The sequence below is a fragment of the Ceratotherium simum genome, chromosome 14 (assembly GCF_057802395.1).
Source record: "Ceratotherium simum simum isolate JZ-2026a chromosome 14, ASM5780239v1, whole genome shotgun sequence".
Taxonomy (NCBI): domain Eukaryota; kingdom Metazoa; phylum Chordata; class Mammalia; order Perissodactyla; family Rhinocerotidae; genus Ceratotherium; species Ceratotherium simum.
In genome coordinates, this window is record NC_141913.1 from 35,388,417 (window position 1) to 35,408,277 (window position 19,861).

General features: G+C 39.2%; 1 protein-coding gene across 1 annotated transcript in view; it reads right to left on the reverse strand.

Annotated features, from left to right (window-relative positions):
- The window catches only part of EPG5 (ectopic P-granules 5 autophagy tethering factor), a 111,892-nt gene that overhangs the window by 66,673 nt on the left and 25,358 nt on the right, over positions 1 to 19,861 (reverse strand). The window contains exons 10-16 of the mRNA XM_004422665.3: positions 17,753 to 17,908; positions 14,707 to 14,864; positions 13,453 to 13,607; positions 11,134 to 11,274; positions 5,645 to 5,809; positions 3,892 to 4,011; positions 3,007 to 3,266 (exon numbers count right to left, since the gene is read on the reverse strand). Of these exons, the coding sequence (XP_004422722.2) occupies positions 3,007 to 3,266; positions 3,892 to 4,011; positions 5,645 to 5,809; positions 11,134 to 11,274; positions 13,453 to 13,607; positions 14,707 to 14,864; positions 17,753 to 17,908 (1,155 nt within the window). The remainder of the gene's footprint in view (positions 1 to 3,006; positions 3,267 to 3,891; positions 4,012 to 5,644; positions 5,810 to 11,133; positions 11,275 to 13,452; positions 13,608 to 14,706; positions 14,865 to 17,752; positions 17,909 to 19,861) is intronic.

Consider the following 19,861-nt stretch of genomic DNA (forward strand, 5'->3'; position numbering starts at 1 on the left):
AGAACCCAAGTTTGCAAATTTCTAGTCCAGAGCACTTGCCACCACCCCATTTTGTTTCTCAAACGTTACTCCGTCTAAGAGTCATGGGGCTCTCACTGTCTGCATATTCCCACAAGGTATTACAGCAAAGAGAAGACTCAAAAGTGAGCTCAATCTGCCAGTATAAACTGGCAAAATTCTTCTGAAACCAATTTGGCATAAAAATGTACTTATTCTTTGACTCAATTCAAAGAATCTATCCTTAAGAAATAATCTCAAATATGGGGGGAAAAACACACAACAGATGATCCATGTAAAGATGTACTTTTCAGAATTATTTATAATTGCAAACTCAGAGGTAAAAATGATTTATGTAAATTTTGGAAAATTCCATTCAACAGGAATATTAGTGCATCATTCTACAATAAGGCATATGATGGCCAAGGGCAACATGGAAAAATACTTCTGCTTTAATGATACTGGAAAAAAGGAACCATAAAATTTTATACTTCTGATTACAACTACTAGCAAAGAAGAGTTATATACAGGGAAAAAACACAGAGATGATGTCACACCAAAATGCTCATTGTGTTGGGAGTGGTAGAAGTAAGTGGCTCTTTCTCCCATTTTTCTAATTCTACAGTTTGGTTATATTACTTTAATTCTAGGTATAAAATCATTTCAAACAATAAAAGTAATAGTGCAAAGATTATGCCATAGGGAAATGTTTACAATATTAGCGGTGAAAAACAAAAGAATTATAAAATTATACATACATTATAGCTCTATAAAAGATCAAAGGAAAAATACACAGGGGGAAAAAAAGCAATGTTTTATTAGGGTGAGGAAGATTCTGGGTGATTTTTTGACTACTGTTCTCTGTACTGTCTGTGAGGTTACACTCAGGTACAACTTACGTCCCTGCATACTCTGCCCCTAACCCCAAGCCCGTTCATTAGATTGTTTTATGTTAGTTCTAGTATATATACATCCCAGATGACCACAGTGGAGTTCAGTCCCTTAGAGAAACACTTATTCTCACCCTCGCTCCCATTCAGGATTCAATAATCCACAGCAAATATTTATGTTTAGAGAAGCCCCATAGCAGTATCAGTCCCAGAATAAAGAAATATAGTCCCAGAACGAATACGAGAAATTAGAGAAATCATGAAACAAGTTCAGAACACTACACTCAAAGAATCCACATGTCCGGACTGTTTTAAACATGTTAAATGCATTATATCTCACTTAAGCCTCATAAAGAAAGCCCGATACTACTATTCCATTTTAGAGATGAGGAACCTGAGGTATGGGAAACTGTGAATGACACTAGAGCTACTGGAAACAACGTAACAAGTGCCTTCCAAAGGGCCTCTATAACATCTCTCCTTTTCCTTGCAGATCAATTCTACCCTCTTTCAGCTGGCTTTCAAATTCGTCCATAATTTGGACGTACCTGATCACCTCCGTTCACCAACATGAATCACAGGCTTCAGTCAGGACTGTTTCTTCATCACTTCCCCTCCCCTCTCAGACACCTGGTGCTCCTTCCCACATTCACGCAATGTACTTGAAATACCTAAGTACAAGTTCTGGAGATACAAAGATGACAAGACAATGCCCCTACCTTCAGGAAACATGCAGTCTGTGAAGGAGGAGAGATAAACTATTACATTACAGTACAGTAAGCACGCTTCTCAGAACGCACAGGTGCTACAGGGTGGTGGGGAGTGGATGGCCCTTGGTTGAAACTTGAACACTGTGGGCACTAATCACACGGAGGAGGTGAGCATCCTTAACCTAGGATGTCTTCTCTAATTAAGACTTCTCTCCAAAGCTTAGCACCTCCATGAAAGTATCCTGCTCTAATGATTTCTCCTTCATTGAAATTCCTTCTGCTCACACTCGAGTAGTTTTCAATCTAGGCTGTACACTAGAATAATCTGGAGCACTAGCCCCTGGACCCATTAGATCAGGATCACCCTCTTCCCTGCACAGGTATCTTTAGAATCACTCCAAAAGTGACTCTAAAAAGCAGCCAGGGTTGAGAACCACTGCTCTATATATATCATCCAGCCCATGACGATATCTTTAGTACTGCCAATTTGTTTACGTCTATCATCTCCACTAAACTGTCAACAACCTGAGGGCAGCTATCTAACAATTCCCTACCTCTCCTACTTCATAGCACAAGGCTGAACACTAACAGCTGACAGGACAACTGGCATCCCACTGAAAATATACTTAGTGTGGAACAGATGTTGAAATGAGGATGCTAAAAGGGTGTTTCAGTGGGTCCAAAATGTAAGAACCAGAAAGCATAGGTCAAAGAGGTTTTAGAAAAATGGATAGGCTAGAAAAAAATAATACACTGTAGGAAAATGATCTTTAAAGAAAAGGATTTTGAACCAACTCAGCATTCATTCATTCATTCATTCATTCATTTACTTAGTGCACCAGACACAGCCTTCACCAATAGGGATAAAATGGTAACACAAGACAAACACAGTTCCAGAGTCTTAACCTCAGAGGACATTCCTGATAAGATTAAACAAACAACTATAATATAGTGTGATAAATGCCCCAGTGGAAGAAACAGAGACAGCTATGGGCACACACCAGAGAGGCACATGACCTGATCAGGAATTTCATTCCCCTGGTCAGGTTTAGCCCTTAAGCTGAGAAGCCTGAATTAGGTGTCATCACTTTAAACAAAATTCAGTACAGGTGACCATTTATTTTTATTTGATCATTATTCTAAGGAAGAGAATATATCTGACATGAAAGTTCTACTCAGGGTGACTCTCTTCATAATGGAACAAGGTGATTTTCTGGTACAAATGTGTCTTATATGAATTTGGGTAGCACTTCCCCTTGATAAGCTATTAATCAAGGCTCATGATTTGACCCTGATTACTTCTAAATAGGTTTGATGGAGGCCTCACACTCTGAGATGTGAAAGATGAGATTCTAGAATCACTGACTACAAGGTTCAGCAATCTTAGAGGTTCAGCCCCAACACTGTACCTGTGGCCCACAGTCGTCATAGCTAAGGCCAGATAACAGCCAATGGGCATGCCCGCCTTAACAGCCTTCAAGAGAGGATGAAACGTGGGTGACTCTGTCATGTCAGGCACAGTGCTGGAGAAGGGAACAGCTGGACAATTCTGTTGTATTCCATAATCGTTTTTGTGCAGTTTTAACCTCAAGATCAAGTTCCAGGCCCATTGGTTAAATGAGGTCTCAGGTGTCTCTCCATAGCGAACAATACTGGCCAAATATGAAACCTAAAACAATTATTTATTTTAAACCACATTAGTCACACACAAACTAAATCAGTAAGCTCACCCACCCATTTCCTTTTGTGATCAACCACGCCCTCGAAAGAGAGGACATGCTACTTACTGGCACTCAGTGTTTGTAGCACTAAATTAAGGAATTTCTCACTCACAACTGGCCACTTCTGCTTACTTGATAGTCACTTTGTGAACATGATCTGAGTCAGCTCAAGCAAAAGAATAATAATATAAAAGTTGGTACGCAACAAATGGTGTGCTGGTACATAAGTTTACCAATCAGTTGGAGGCTCATTTATAGCATCTACCAATTTTAGTGGTGTAAAAACTCCCACCATGATCAACTTCTAGCTACCAACAGGTTAACAACCTGATCTGGAGCCAGTACAAGCCCGCTCCAGCACACCACTGCAGCTCAACTCCAATTGCACAATATTAAAACCGTCATGTGTGGACCACTTCTTAAAGAAAAATCTTTATCCAATGACAGAACTCAATTTCAATATCTTAAATTGCCAGTAATCTTCTTAGGAAACCTACTGTATACTGTAACTTTATCCACCCAGATCATTTATAATAAAGATTTATGTTCTCAATACAAAAGAGAAGGAAATACCTGCTTCATACTTTCAGAAAGAAGCCCAGCATACGGCTTCTGTGCAAGGTATTTCTGATATGCTTCAAGAATCATTAAAGCCACTTCAGCATGGACTGCTTGATGCAGATGAAGGGTACCCTTTTAAAGAGAAAAATAATCACAAACATGCCATCTTGATTTTTTTTTTATACCTTTGAACCAAAAGACCAGGCAGAATAGTAAAAAAAGGATCTTGGATGCAGAAGCTAAATTTTCTAAAAATCACATCCCCTAACAATGGAGTTATAAAATGACAATAGGAAAAAAAATGAAATCTTAAAGAACCATTTCACTGCATCTAGATAGGTGTGAACCTGAGTCATCCCAGACCCCAGCCATACAAGGTAACTTGAATGTGAAATCCGCACCCTAGTATCTCTATAAATTATATTAATCCAAAGTTATAACTTTGGGTTATAAGTTTAAAGGCATTGCCACTAACTAGGAAGATGTTTAATTATTATTAATTAAATGGGAAGATATTTAATAATTTAAGTGTACATTCTCTTTTATTATTCTATCATCAGTGAAAATATATAAGATACTCAACAACACAGGTAAAATACTCCTTCAGGAGCTTGAAGTTGCCTATCACATTTCTCACCAAATTTTCCTTTGCAACCTGAAGAAATATATTCCTCTCATAGAAGGTGAGTTTCCTAACTCTAATAAAAGATCAAGGAGATGCTCACCAGCAGAGTCTTCATGCATCTCTCTGGGAGTAGGGGACTGGGGAGTTCCGTTCACAAGTCACAGAATGTGAAGGTGGAGAACAGCCCCTACAGCTATCACCCTCCAGCGCTTGAGTAAGAGAAGACCAGAGGAACCCATGGGCAGACCCAAGTGGTCAGGGACACCCTGGCAGAAAAGCTCCCTAGATTCAGCTTTATCCATGCAACAGGGGTCATGTTCATGCAAACCACACAAGATGAGTGCGACAACTACATGATTTGCTCAAAACAGAAGCTGGCAGAAGCTGGAGAAGGCCGAGTACTCTCCCATTTTCCCTTTAAAATGTTTAAATATTTTGATCAAGGAGCTAACTAATAAGGCCTAGGGTAAAGAGGCAGGAAAGGTTTAACTGTCAAAATCAAAGACATGGCATCTTTGGATACACATGATAGGTAGCAAACTCTTAATAATAATAAACTATTATTAATAAAAACTACCACCACTGAGTATTTAAGGTGTGCCAAGAACTGTGCTAAATGGTTTACATGTCCTAACTTGCAATAACCCTATGAGGTAAACGTATTAATAACAATGCTTACAGATGAGCAACTGAGGCCCAGAGAGTTCAGGAAACTTGCTCAGGGTCACACAGCCAGGGCTCAGAACTCAAGCAGGCCAGTTCCGAGCTCAGGCTCTTAACCAATGCACGGTGTTTCGTAAGTCAAATCGGGCAATGACATGTGAAACGAAATGCAAAAGAAAGAGGAACCAGAGGCAGGAGAGGCAATGAGGACAAACTGCAGTCAACAGACAGAGATAAAACAACAGATACAAACAGCCTAAGGAAAAAGGGAAGAATTTTCAACATGGAGCAATTTATCTTCATTTAGAGGATGCTCACTCTGCAAAACAGAATTAAACGGATGATCCTAAACTCTGACACAGCTAAAAGAATTTGCAGACCTTGCAAAGGACACTCGGAAATGTTAATGGTTTCAGAAAACTTTCTTTAAAACTGATGTAGAACCTCCAGTCTCTAGGGAATGGTTTTAACACATACCTGTTCAGCAAATCCCCAATTGAGTCCTTCTAGAATCACACAGGCTAATTTATTCTTCACTGTTGTCAGGTTATAATTCAATAACCAATCTCGAATCACAGCTATCTCAGAGTCAGATGGTTGCCAAAGATACAAAGGCAGTTCTTTAAACAAGTATAAAGAAACCTTATTTAAAAGAAAATAATAATTAACATCAAAACTTAAAAGGCAATCCTATATTACTACAATATTACATTATTAAACTGCTTGCAAACATTCTTCTCCAAAAGGAAGTGGGGTTTTGGTAGATTTTTAGACAACTGAAATGGACATCATGGACAACCAAATGAAATGATACACCAAAAGCACATTTTGCTATCCTTTGTAACGGTCAATCTCTTATTATATGTAAATTGGTATACTTCCATTTAAGAAAACCACCATACCAAGACCCAACACCACACCAAGACCCAAATTCAAAGGCATGACAAATCAGGAGACAGTCATTCATTTTACATATCATTACAAAAAGATTTAGCACTTTAAATAATTATTTCCTCTCTGGCATTTAAAAAGATATTTCTATTAGCTTCCAAGCAATCGGGGGAGGAGGGACAAGGAGTAGATGGAGGTAAAGATAAAACAAGATCAACTAAGAGTTGGTTATTGTTATAACTGGATGATGGGTACATAGGGATTCATTGTACTATTCTCTCTACTTTTATATATACTTGGGAGATTCTGTAATAAAAAGTTTTTAAAACCCTGTTTACAAAAAGTCTATAGCATCACTTTTTAAATAACATATCCACGTGTGCAAATTAAGATAAATCTGGGTTCACTTAATACAGTTTGTTTTAAGGGAGAATGATCAGAAGAGCATTTTATAATGTCTAGAATGGTGGTGTCTAGGGCCGGCCCCGTGGCTTAGCGGTTGGGTGCGCGCGCTCGGCTGCTGGCGGCCTGGGTTCGGATCCCGGGTGCGCACTGACGCGCCGCTTCTCCGGCCATGCTGAGGCCGCGTCCCGCGTGCAGCAGCTAGAAGGATGTGTAGCTATGACATACAACTATCTACTGGGGCTTTGGGGGAAAAAATAAATAAATAAATAAAATTATTAGAATGGTGGTGTCTATACATTTTATAATGTCTAGAATGGTGTCCAATGGAAATATAATGCAAGCCACATATGTAATTTTAATTTTTCTAATAGCCGCATTTTTTAAAAGTCAAAAGAAACAAATAAAATTAACTTTAATAACATATTTCATTTAATCCAATATATCCAAAAATTATCAACAGATAATCACTACAAAAACTTATTGAAGGGGCCGGCCCAGTGGCACAAGCGGTTAAGTGCTCCGCTGCAGCAGCCCGGGGTTCGCTGGTTTGGATCCCGGTAGTACACCCGCGCACAGCTTGTCAAGCCATGCTGTGGCGGCATCCCATATAAAGTGGAGGAAGATGGGCATGGATGGTAGCCCAGGGCCAGTCTTCCTCAGCAAAAAGAGGAGGACTGGCAGATGTTAGCAGAGGGCCAATCTTCCTCACAAAAAAAAAAATTATTGAAATATGTTACATTATTTTGTTCCTACTAAATCTTTGAAACCCAGTTACTATTTTACACTTACGGTGCATCTCAATTCAGACTAGCCACATTTCAAAGGCTCTACAACACAGGACTACAACACACATACTAGCATTTTTCAGGTTCCTGCACTGCTCCCAATTGGAGGCAAAACAAAATGTGAAAGAACAATAGAAAGAATAAATTTTAAAGAGAACTTTCCTTTCCTTTGTATGTGTGTGTGTGCACTTAGTTAAATTTTTATGAGGATTTGTTAATAAAGGTCTTGAACAATAAAATGGTAAAACAGTATTTTTAAAAATAGAAAAATCCTACTTTACCCTGTGAGTATCAGAACAAAAGAGCAAAATAATGGTACTAGAAAAATGAGTATAGCAATGAGATCTGTCCAGAAAAGCATCTATCCCAGCTACATAAGATAATGGTATAGCATATAACTGCCCACCAAGAATCAAAGTGGGGCTATCATAAAAGACCCTAGGGACATCAAAAGGTTAATAAGGGAATATTACCAACAACTCTATGCCAATAAATTCAACTAGTTAGATGAAACGGAAAAATCCCTTTAAAAACAAAATAAAAATCTGAACAGTCCTATATCTGTTTTAAACATTCAATTTGTTATCAAAAGGCTTCCCATAAAGAAAACTCTAGGCCCAGATGATTTCACTGGTAAACTCTACCAAACATTCAATGAAGAATTAACAGCAATCTTACACAAACTCTTTCAAAAAATAGAAGAGGAAGGAATGCTTCCCAACTCATGTTATGAGGCCAACATAACCCTAAAACCAAAACTTAACAAACACATAACAAGAAAATAAAATTACAGATCAATATCCCTCAGGAATATATATGCAAAAATCCTCACCAAAAAATATTATCAAATTGAATCTATCAATACACACCAAGAATAACACACCGTGATCAAATGGTTTTTATTCTAGGAAACAATGATGGTTCAACATTTGAAAACCAATGTAATTCACCACATTGACAGAAAAAAGGATAAAAATCATAAGATCATCTCAATGGATACAAAAAAACTGCTGAATATCCATTCATGAAAAAACTCAGCAAACTGGAAATTGAAATTTTCCCAGCCTAATATAGAGTATCAGTGAAAAACCTACAGCTAACATTATACTTAATGGTGAACTTTTGAACCCTTTCCACTATAAGGAACAAAGCAAGGGTGTCCACTCTACTTCTATTCAATATTGTAATGAAGAACCTAGTCAATGCAATAAGGCAAGAAAAAGAAATGATTAGAAAAGAAGAATCCTAACAAGAATTCTCAACAAAACAGGACTTAAAGAGTGTATTTTAAAATATATTTATGCTTTCATTGAAAGTCAAAAGAACACTAATTTTACCTGAAGAGGATATTAGGAAGATATACGGATTTCACTAACAAAAGTAGAATGTCTCCTCTGAGTTGAGCCCATGTTTGAACTTATAAAATAGGCCAACAGAAAAATATGATATCAATTTGCAAGTTATCACCAAAACACATCTCTGAGTTCTACACTTTAGGATCTCGCAAAAGGCTTGGTCTTTATCAATAACTACTCCTAACCCAGAGGAATCTCCACACATTTAAAGCACATAGGATGTGACCTCTGGTGCTGGGCCTCTAGAACAGGAAGTTATCTTCAGTGGGATACACTCCAAGTGTATCAGTGAAAGTTTAGAGCCCTAGGGCACAGCTCCCCAGGCTCTGGGTCTAGAGTCTGATTCCAGACTAGCCCAAGGTCACAGCAAAAATATTCAAAGCGTCCGAAGGCCACTATGGAAAAAAGTATAGTGGTTCCTCAAAACATTAAAAATAAAATTACCGGGCCAGACCCGTGGCTTGGCGGTTAAGTGCGCACGCTCCGCTACTGACGGCTCAGGTTCGGATCCCAGGTGCACACTGACGCACCGCTTCTCCGGCCGTGCTGAGGCCGCGTCCCACATACAGCAACTAGAAGGATGTGCAACTATGACATACCTCTATCTACTGGGACTTTGGGGAAAAAAAAAAAAAGGAGGAGGATTGGCAATAGATGTTAGCTCAGAGCCGGTCTTCCTCAGCAAAGAGGAGGATTAGCATGGATGTTAGCTCAGGGCTGACCTTCCTCACCAAAAAAAAAAAAAAAAAAAAAATACCATACAATCCAACAATTCCACTTCTCGGTATACACCCAAAAGAACTGAAAGCAGGGTCTCAAAGAGATATTTGTACACTCATGTTCATATCAGCATTATTCACAACAGCCAAAATCCAAGCGTCCATCAACAGATGAATGGATAAACAAAATGTGGTACCTACATACAACAGAATATTATTCAGGCTTAAAAAGGAAGGAAATTCTGACAATGCTACAATATGCATGAACATTGAGGACATTATGTTAAGTGAAATAAGCCAGTCACAAAAATATAATACTGTATGATTTAACTTATATGAGGTAACTAGAGTCGTCTAATTCAGAGACAGAAAGCAGAATGTTGGTTGCCAGGGGCTGGAGGGTAGACGATGGAGGGAATGGGGAATTACTGTTTACTAGGCACAGAGTTTCAGTTTTGTAAGATGAAAAGAGTTCTGTGGATGAATGATGGTAATGGTAGGTAGCAAAACAATGTGAATGTACTTAATGCCACCAAACTATATACCTAAAAATGGTTAAGATGGTATATTTTATGTTGTGTATAATTTACCACAATTAAATTTTTTTAATGTAAAAATAGTACCATGTACTTTTCTAAGGAAAGCATGATACATCATCTATTCATTTAGAAAAAAATATGTCTCATAAACTAATCTTTCATTGGAATCTACCCCCTTATGAATGTGATGAAGCAATGATAGTTATCAGTCATCTATCCTACAGGGATGATACAGTGACTATAACATGTAAGGGCCTTTTACAAATTAGGCCCATAAAAAAATACTATCACTTTAAACATTCCTTTTGAAGTTATAACGCATGACTATCTGCTATCAGAAAAATTCACGTCATAGTCTTATTATAGATGATGAAGAAAATCTTTATTAAGTGTACATTTTTTTAAATGGTACATCCATACAATGGAATACCATTTGGCCACAAAAAGGAATGAAGTACTGATATATGCTACAACATAGATGAATCTGGAAAGTGAAAGAAGCCTGTCACAAAACACCATATATTATGTGATTACATTTATATTAAATCTCCAGAATAGTCAAATCTATACAGACAGAAAGTAGATTAGTGGTTGCTTAGGGCTGGAGGGGATGGAGAGACAGAATGCAATAGCTCAAGGGCATGTGTTTTCTTTTTGGGATGATAAAAATGTTCTAAAATTGTGGTGATAGTTGTACATATCTGTGATTACACTAAAAAGCATTGACTTGAACACTTTACATAGATTAATTGTATGGTATGTGAATTATATCTCAATAAAGCTCTTTTTAAAACCTACACAAAGATTATGAGACTGTGACAAACAACAGAAAGAAATTACATGTGTCTTGCTCAACTTAAATTACTACTTTTAATTTTGCTTTTGGCTGATTTAAATAGGGCCTTCTTTCTTAATCACAATTGTTTCCTCCAAGTATAAAACCTAAGAATTATGAAAGCCAAACAAAATTATTAAATAAAAACTGTTAATTAACTATAGGCTATAATTAAAGTAAATACCTGTTATTGAAGGAGATAGGAAAGTCACTTTGAGGAGATTAAAGAGAAACATCACAGCTTTTTATAAGCAGCAGCTAACCCTAAGTAGGCATGGTTAAATAGCACAGAGCCCAGGACATAATAAACATTTTCTTCATCCTTTTGAGCCTATGACTCAGTCACTTCCAACAACCTTACTATTTTTCTCATTGCCCCATTAACTCCAAGATTTAGAAGGAAAAAAAAGCAAAACAAACAAAATCAGTATTCTTACCATTCCAACCTGGTCAATGGTATCCTGAACTCTGTCCAGAATGATAGAAATTATCTCAGGGTGAACAGCTGTGATGGCTCTTAAAAGCTCTCGACCAACCTTTGAAAAAGTCTCTCTGGTGGAAAGGGTGACATAAGATACCTATAAGTTGGAGGAGGTAGAGAAGGCATTTTTAATACCAATTATCAGTCAAAACACATTTCCCTAACTTATTTAAGATATTTTCAAGTAAAGTAGAAAAAGTCTCACATGGATCCTCAGTTCACACCATGTTCAAAAAGATGTCACAACATCAGAGAGCTAACTGTCTACCCTGAGGCTGGAAGGTGGGAGGAGAAGGAATGGAGGGGAAAGGCAACTATGTAACAATGACTTCAAGTGCTGGATTCAGGAAGTATATCCCAAGTCTGTTAGTAGCAATAATATATAGTCACGTGCCACATAACGAAGTCTTGGTCAATGACAGACTCCATATACAATGGTGGTCCAATAAGATTAGTACCACAGAGCCTCGGTGTGTAATAGGCTATACTATCTATGTTTGTGTAAGTACACTCTATGATGTTCACACAACGACAAAATAATTGCCTAACAACACATTCTCAGAATGTGTCCCCATCATTAAGCAACGCACGACTGCAGTTCCTTCGGTGTAAAAACTTTTCTAAATTTGAGGAAATCACTGAAATGATGAAAATCAGAATGTATTTCATGGAAATATCTATTCTTTCCTACAAAATAAGACTCCCAACTACAAGAGCTTCTGAAATATCAATGTTTCCCAACTCCTCTTGAACAATGTCTTCCAAAATCCACTGATGCCAATGGCTAGCATTTTTCTTAAAAAAAATACAGTAGAATAGAACAGAAAAACAGAATAAAATGGGAGAGTGGATCCCAGGAAGATTAAGTATTGCTTTAATTTCACAAATGTACACTCACACACACACCGGATCAGAATGTAATACAGAATGCAATATTTACTGTGAGTATTGATCAAAACACTTGAAACATTATTCGAGGGCATAAATATTACTCTAGCAATAGATCTTGAGAATCCCATTTAACGTTAAATGTATGTTAAATGTAAATATATGTTAAAATATACATTCTCCACCCAATATTTTCAGACCATGAAGATAGTCTGGAATTCTAGATCCATCTAGGCCTTAACTTCATGCATGGTTACAAAATACAAGTATAGGAACAGCTTAATAGAGTATTTGATCTTAGAAAAGAACTTTAGATCATCCAGTTCTGTCATTCTCAAACTGGAGTACTGGGGGGAGGATGATAAATTCAGAGAATCTTCTTCGAACATAATTCTACTTGAGTGTACTTGAATAGTTTGGAGGAAACATTTTTTATGAAGATAAACAGATAAACAACAGCCTAAATTGAAAATGTGCATAGTTTTTTAAATATACACAAAACTCCAAAGAAAGTTTTGATAACCACTTTGGGTTATATTCCTAGACACTCAGGGGTCCAAAGTTCACTCTCTTTCGCCATTAGGGTTGGCTCAGTGAAAAAAGCAAGGATCTCATTCCAGCCTGTCATTTTATAGATGAGGCAACTGAAGCCCAAAGTGGTAAGTATGTTTTCCGATGCGATGCGCCATTAGTAGCAGAGTTAAAACAAACCTAGGTCTTCTAACTTTAGGTTCAGTATTCTTTCCACTATCTCATTTAAAGTGGCTTGGAAGCCAGGTTTCCGTATTACTGGCAGGGTCGGAGGAGTGGAGGGAAATTTAGGGGAAGGAGAGAGGGAAACGACAGACAGTATAAAAACTATGAATGTCAGGAGGCTGTGCCAGATTGTCTATCCCTTACCAAGACTCATGTATCAAATGTCAAGAGATATTAGGGGGAAATGGAATGGGGATGATTCATATTTTCAATATTCCTTATAGCAAAATGATATTCCTTTGATGCTCTATCTCCTTCCACGAGTACAGATAGTATAAGGTAATCACATTTTTTAAAAAGCAATCCCAGGGCCAGCCTGGTGGTGCAAGCGGTTAAGTGCGCGTGCTCCGCTGCGGAGGCCCAGGGTTCGCCGGTTCAGATCCCGGGCGCGCACTGACGCACGGCTTGCCAAGCCATGCTGTGGCAGCGTCCCATATAAAGCGGAGGAAGATGGGCATGGATGTTAGCCCAGGGCCAGTCTTCCTCAGCAAAAAGAGGAGGATTGGCAGATGTTAGCTCAGGGCCGATCTTCCTCACCAAAAGAAAAAAAAAGCAATCCCAAAAGAATCAATGGATGGACAATCTAAAAGAAAACATTTTTTAGCTGATCTCTAAAATGTAATATTCTAACCTCATATATCTCCAGAACAATAATTTTTATGAAGTCTTCATCCACATCGGTTCTTCTGGCTTGAGCCATCTGAGCAAATGTAGTCAAAAGGCAAATCTCTTCCGAGCTATTCATGGAAGAAAGACACTTCTCAAAGTTCACAAAATGTTCTGGGTCTGCAAGTTCATATCAAGAAGATTAAAATGGGGAAAGAATAAATATGAATCACTTTAATTACTCTTCCAGAGAAAAAGATATAAAATTTAAAAACATGTAGAAATATTTAAAGACACAAAGGTCTTTGTTCCACAATGGATTTCTACAGGCACCAGGAAGAATACTGTGCCAGATGAAATTCCAACTCTAAATATAACATAGCCTCAGAGGTGACATTTAACATCTCCAAGCCTCGGTTTCCTCATCTGTCTCAAAAGGTTATTTACGATTAAATGACATGTCACCAGTGAAGTGTTCCGTCAACTGCAAAGCATACTACTGTCACTCGGTGAGACGTCTTCAAAGGCACACTTGAAGCTACTTGGTAATTGTCAGCCAAATGAATGACAACCTTCCTAACGAAAACTGCTAAGACTGCAAACTACCCAGCACAAACACAGCACTCCAAACAAAAGAGATAGGCTTATAAGTGAAAATCTGACACAAGAAATTAGTGATAACCATGACTGAAATACTGATAAAGGTGGTAAGCGGTATATAATATGTTTTGCCTAGTTCTCAGATGCTGCTGTGTAAGCAATACTACATTTTGTCACCGGAGGGCAGGACTGACCAACAGCTTTGCCATACATGACAGAAAACTAAATGATGCAAAGGCAAAGTTATAGAAGGAAGATAAAAAAGAGCCTATTTAAAAAAGATATTCCCCTAATGGAACTTTTCACAGTAAGAAGGCAACAAGCCAACAATTCTTTCCATGTGTTTACACATTTGAGAAATCAAAGGCTGTCCATCAAATTTCCCGTATTTTCAAAATAACTCCAGGGGGCATTTATCAACCCAATCTTCATTTCCCATCCCCAAATTGGGTTTATAATAGAAATTACTATCTAGAGCATTTCAATAATAATGAAAATTGGAATTATCATTCTAATAATCAAAACAACAAAGCAGTCTCTCAAATTTCAAAATTATTACACATGAGTAGAGTAAAACATTCTCTTTTAGTCCTTCTAAAAGTAAAAAGAATAAAGTCAGGAAGAGAAAAAGCACACAAGAGAGGAAACATAGATGTTGCATATTATGGCGAGGCTGTACCTTGGAGTTGCCTCTTGCACTCAGCAGGCGTGAGGGTGGTGTAGAGCTTCTCCAGATTCCCACTCTCCACCTGGTGCATGAGGTAGAAGAGCTTCCAGAGCATCTGGACTGACAGTGTCCCAAAGGGCATTTCCGACATAAACAGCCAAATGCCAAGTCTGCATGTTTTAAAAAGAGTGGGAATAATTTTATACATCAGTCAACTTCACCACACTGAGAAAGTAGACAAACCTTCAGCTCTGACAGAAAAAAAAATTCTTAAATCACACTACAGCAATCTTCCTAACATGCTTCAGTCATAAACATGTCAAGGATGGATAACAATAACAGCAAATACTCACAAAGCACTTAGTCTGTGCCAGGTACTGTTCTAAATCGTATCGTATATATCATCTCATTCCATCCTCACCAAAATCAAGGCAAGTACTTTTACTGATATTACCCCAATTTACACATGAGGCTACAAGGAACAGAAAGGGTAGTAAGAGACAGAGCTGTGTTTTGAACCAAGGATCCTTTAAAGACCTGGGCGATAGAGAGGCCACTTAGATGTGAATGTATGTGCCTGCACACGTGTACAGGCACGTGTGTGCAACACAGACACGTGCAGTGGGTGGGAGGGGAATCAAAGCCCTCCAGGGATTCTTCCCTCATCACCGAATGAAGTTCAAACTCCTCAGCCCTGCATTCAAAGGCTTTCACAATATGACTCAGACCCCATATTTCCAACCAGGGCGCTATCTGCATTCAAAATATTAGACCATTCCTGCACAAGCTGGAGAGCTCCCTCCCTCCAAGCTGCCATCCCATTTGTGAAGCCCTCCTCTGATCTCCTCCTCAGCTCTATCACAGAATTCCATCCATACCTGACTTTCACATGATCATACCCTTTATCAGTGGTTCTCACACTGTAATAGGCAGAAAAACCACCTGGAGACTTTGTGGAAAATGCAGAGTCCCAAGACTCGCCTACAGAAATTCTGATTTTGTAGGTCACAGCTGGGGTCCATGCTTTGACGTGGTGTGTAGGTCCATACCTGGGATCCGAACCCACGAACCCTGGGCCGCCAAAGCGGAGCAAGTGAACTTAACCACTATGCCACTGGGCCAGCCTCTTGGGGCCATGAATTTGTACTTTTTACAGTCACCTCAGGTGACGCAGACTCAAGTGGTCCTTAAAGCACACAGTGAGAAACACTTCAAGTTACTGTAATTTATGTACACATACTAGCCATGGCAATTTGAGAGCAGAAACCAGTTTTGTTTACTTCTGTATAAACCATTATGTAACCTAGACTCTTGTATTTTAATTATCCTGTCCCTAAACCATCATCTTGAAAACAATCAACACTCAATCAATGCTTATCAAAATTTTATTTTATATAAATTTTATCTCAAAAAAATCTAAAAGAAAACAAAGAGGCACTCAAAACTGTCGCTGTATTTTGGGCAAAACTGCAAATTGACAAATCACAAATAAACAAAGCTTAAGAGAAAAAAGAAAAAGAAATTAAATAGCGCATGCTTAACCCACATCTATGGGGCACCAGGCTGTCAGAGGCCCAAACCACCACTGATCTAGACTCTGAAAAACAACAGCTAGATTTCTGAGCAAGACTCCGGCTTCAGTGGGCAGATGCTATGCGCTGACCCCCTGGCAGGGTTCTGCACAGGATGTGGTGCACCTCATGAGAATATCAAATTTATGGACAATATGGAATGTGTAACAAGAGTAATCTAAACATAAATTTCTAAGCCCATGTTCTATTTATCTTAGACCCATGCCTTCTGAGTGCCTAAAAGTGGTTAAGACTTAGTCAAGGAGTCCTAATCTTTCTCTAAGCAAGCAGTTATTCTGTTCTTCATCTAAAACCACAAAAGAACTATCACTTACATTTGAAAAGTCTTTTATGATTTAAAAAGTATTTCTAGGGGCCAGCCTTGTGACTTAGCAGTTAAGTGCGCACGCTCTGCTGCTGGTGGCCCGGGTTTGGATCCCGGGCATGCACCCACACACCGCTTGTCAGGCCATGCTGTGGCGGCGTCCCATACAAAGTGGAGGAAGATGGGCACAGATGTTAGCCCAGGGCCAGTCTTCCTCAGCAGAAAGAGGAGGACTGGCATGGATGTTAGCTCAAAGCTGATCTTCCTCACAAAAAAAAAAGTATTTCTACATATTACTACATTGCATCCTCATAATATCCACGAGGTCGATGGGAAAAGGAAGTATCATTATCATCATCTCCATTTTATAAATGAAGAAAGTGAGACCACAAGTATTAAGTGACTTGTCAAGTAACAATAAATGGCAGACCAAGACTCAAACCCACTACACAACATACAACAAAGAAGGGGCTGAGGCTAAGAGGCCCATGGCAAGAGGGAATGTAGACAGTTCAGAAGGCAAAGGTGGGGAAGGGCTGGCAGTTCACAAGTGGAGCGGGGTGGGGCTGGAGGCTGGCAAACATCTTCTGGCAGAGAGCACAATGTTGCAGCAACTCACTCCTACACTTGGCCAGAAGCTCAGGGAAGACAGTGCACTGCTGTGCCCCTGCCTATGCCTCAAATGTATCCTAGGCTGTAAGCAACAGCAAAGACAGAGTGATCAGAAGACAGCATTTACACAGCCAAGACAGAGGACCAGGACCCATGACAGTCCTAGACCTTAAAACCCTCTCAGTAAGACAACTTGAACAATAAAATCAGAAAATCATTTATATTGTGTATTGAGCGCCTACTCTGCCTCACTGTAGGCACCAGAGATGGGTGTGACATAGTATTCATCCCCTGCTCAACGCTATCCCAAAAGTTCAGGGGTGGCAAAACTGAGATATCAGAATTGGATTATTTTAAGACTGAAAGAAACCTGAAAAAGAGATCATTTCAGTTAATACTATACACAAGGAAACTAAAGCCCATGAATTTGCCCAAGATAAGAAATAGATGAAATACACTATTATAAGAGATCTACTTCAGTCAATGACTATCACACCAATCTCTCTCACTAGCCAGGGAGCCATTTCTCAACAATTACCATACTTCTTACCGTTTGGCTTTCAGCACATGTAGGACAGCTCTCAAAAAGAGCTCATCAAATTCAACCTGTAGTTTCTCCACGGAGTAGGGCTGCAGAGCCAATCCCAAGCCTCGGTTGTGGCTCACATACTGTGCCCAATGGTCACTCACATAACCAAGGGTCATCCTGAGCATGAGGAAAGACAACACAGCACTTTTTGTTAATGTACTCGATATGGGCATCTTTATATTACATTTGAAGCATTAATTTATTCAACACATACTTACTGAACACCTAGGTTCAGTAAACATCTTCCAGGCTCTGAAGGGAATTCAATACTGGAACAAACCCTACCCTCATGGAGCTTACATTTAGTGGAGGGCAAACAGATAATAAACAAAATAAAGTAAAATATATAGTCTGTCACATGGTTATAAGTGACTCTGAGGAAAATAAGTAGAGAGGGGAATAAAGTTTCTCTGGAGTTGGTAGGAGGGGAAGCCAGTGTAAGGGTGCTGGTTGGAGCAGGAAAGGCCTCACTAAGGAGGCTCATGTGAGTGAACACTGGAAGAAGTCACAGCGATATCGAAGAGGAGGGCATCCAGGTAGAAGAAACAACCCGTGTGAAGGCTCCAAGGTGTGTTCGGTATGTTGGAGGCAAAGCAAGGCAGCCAGGGTGCTAAAACAAAGTAAGTGAGGGGGAGATCAGCTGGAGAGGAAATCAGAAAAGTGACAGAAAACTAGACCATGCAGGTCCTGTAGGCCACTGTGAAGACTGTGGCTTTTACTGTGAATGAGATTGGGAACCGTAGGGTCATGAGGAAAGAAGTGACATGAGATGACTCACCATTTACAGGAAACAGTGGTTGATGTGAGAATAAGCTGGGGGCAGGGAGCAAGAGCAAAAGCAGGAAGATAAGTCAGGAGGCTATTGTGACAATTAGGGAGAAATAACTAAGAATGAACTAGGGTGGTAGCAGTGAAGGTGCTGAGAAGAAGTTGGATTCCGGAAATAGCATGTTTCATAGATTCAAAAGGATGCACCTCTTTCACACTTTAACTAATCTCTGCAATTGGAATGTACATCAAAATTGATGACGTGCCATAATTTGGCAGCATTTTTTCTTTCTTAGTGGCATACAAAATACATCCTCAGAATTGGTGGTGTCAGATTTGATGAAAGATGCTGTTTCGAAGGTAGAGATGACAGAGTTGGCTGCTGCACTGCATGTAGGGTATAAAAGAGAAAAGTCAGGGATGACACAAGGTGTTTTGACCCTTAAATAAAGAATAAAGTTATCACTTTCTGAAATTGGGAAGACTACGGGAGGAGCAGTTTGGGAGGCGGGAAGAGTGAGTTCACTTTGGGAATATTAAATTGCAATGTTCGTGAGTCATCCAAGTGGAGGTGCTGAGTTGGCAGCTGGATATACAAGCTTACGAGAGAGGTACGGGCTGGAAATATAACTCTGAGAATTGTCACAGTTATTCAGATGACATTTAAAGACATGAAAATGGATGAGATCCCAAGAAGCAAGTTCAGATAAAGAGAAGAAAGAGGTCTAGGGACTGAGGCACTCCAAAATTAAGAAGTTTGGGAGGTGACAATGAAACAACCAAGGAGGCAGAAAATGAATAACCAGGGAAATGGAGGAGAAACCAGGAGGGTGTAGTATCCCGGAAACCAAGCAGAGAAAATGTTTTGAGGGGAAAGTGATCAGCTGTGAGAAAGGCTGCTATGTGAACTATGTGAGAGATGTAAAGCAGGATGAAGACTTAGAACTTGCCACCGATTCGTAGCACAAAGTTCATTAGTGACCTTCATTCTTAAGAGCTGTTTGGGTAGTGCTGGGGGGAAAAGCCTGATTGTGGAGAGTTCAAGCGTGAATGGAGGGAAAAAACTGGAACCAACAGATAACCTGAGGAGAGTGACCTTGTGAAAAATTGTTCTACACGTGGCAAGTATGAGAAGAATCTGTGATAGATACAAAGAGAAGTAAGCAGATGGAAAACAAAGAAAGAATAATCATATTTACCAAGCAGAATCAGAAAATGAATGTCTGGACTTCTGATAATAAATAGATAGGCTTTTAGCTTTTAAGATATTATTCTCCAAGTTACCAGCCATCCTTCCTCCCA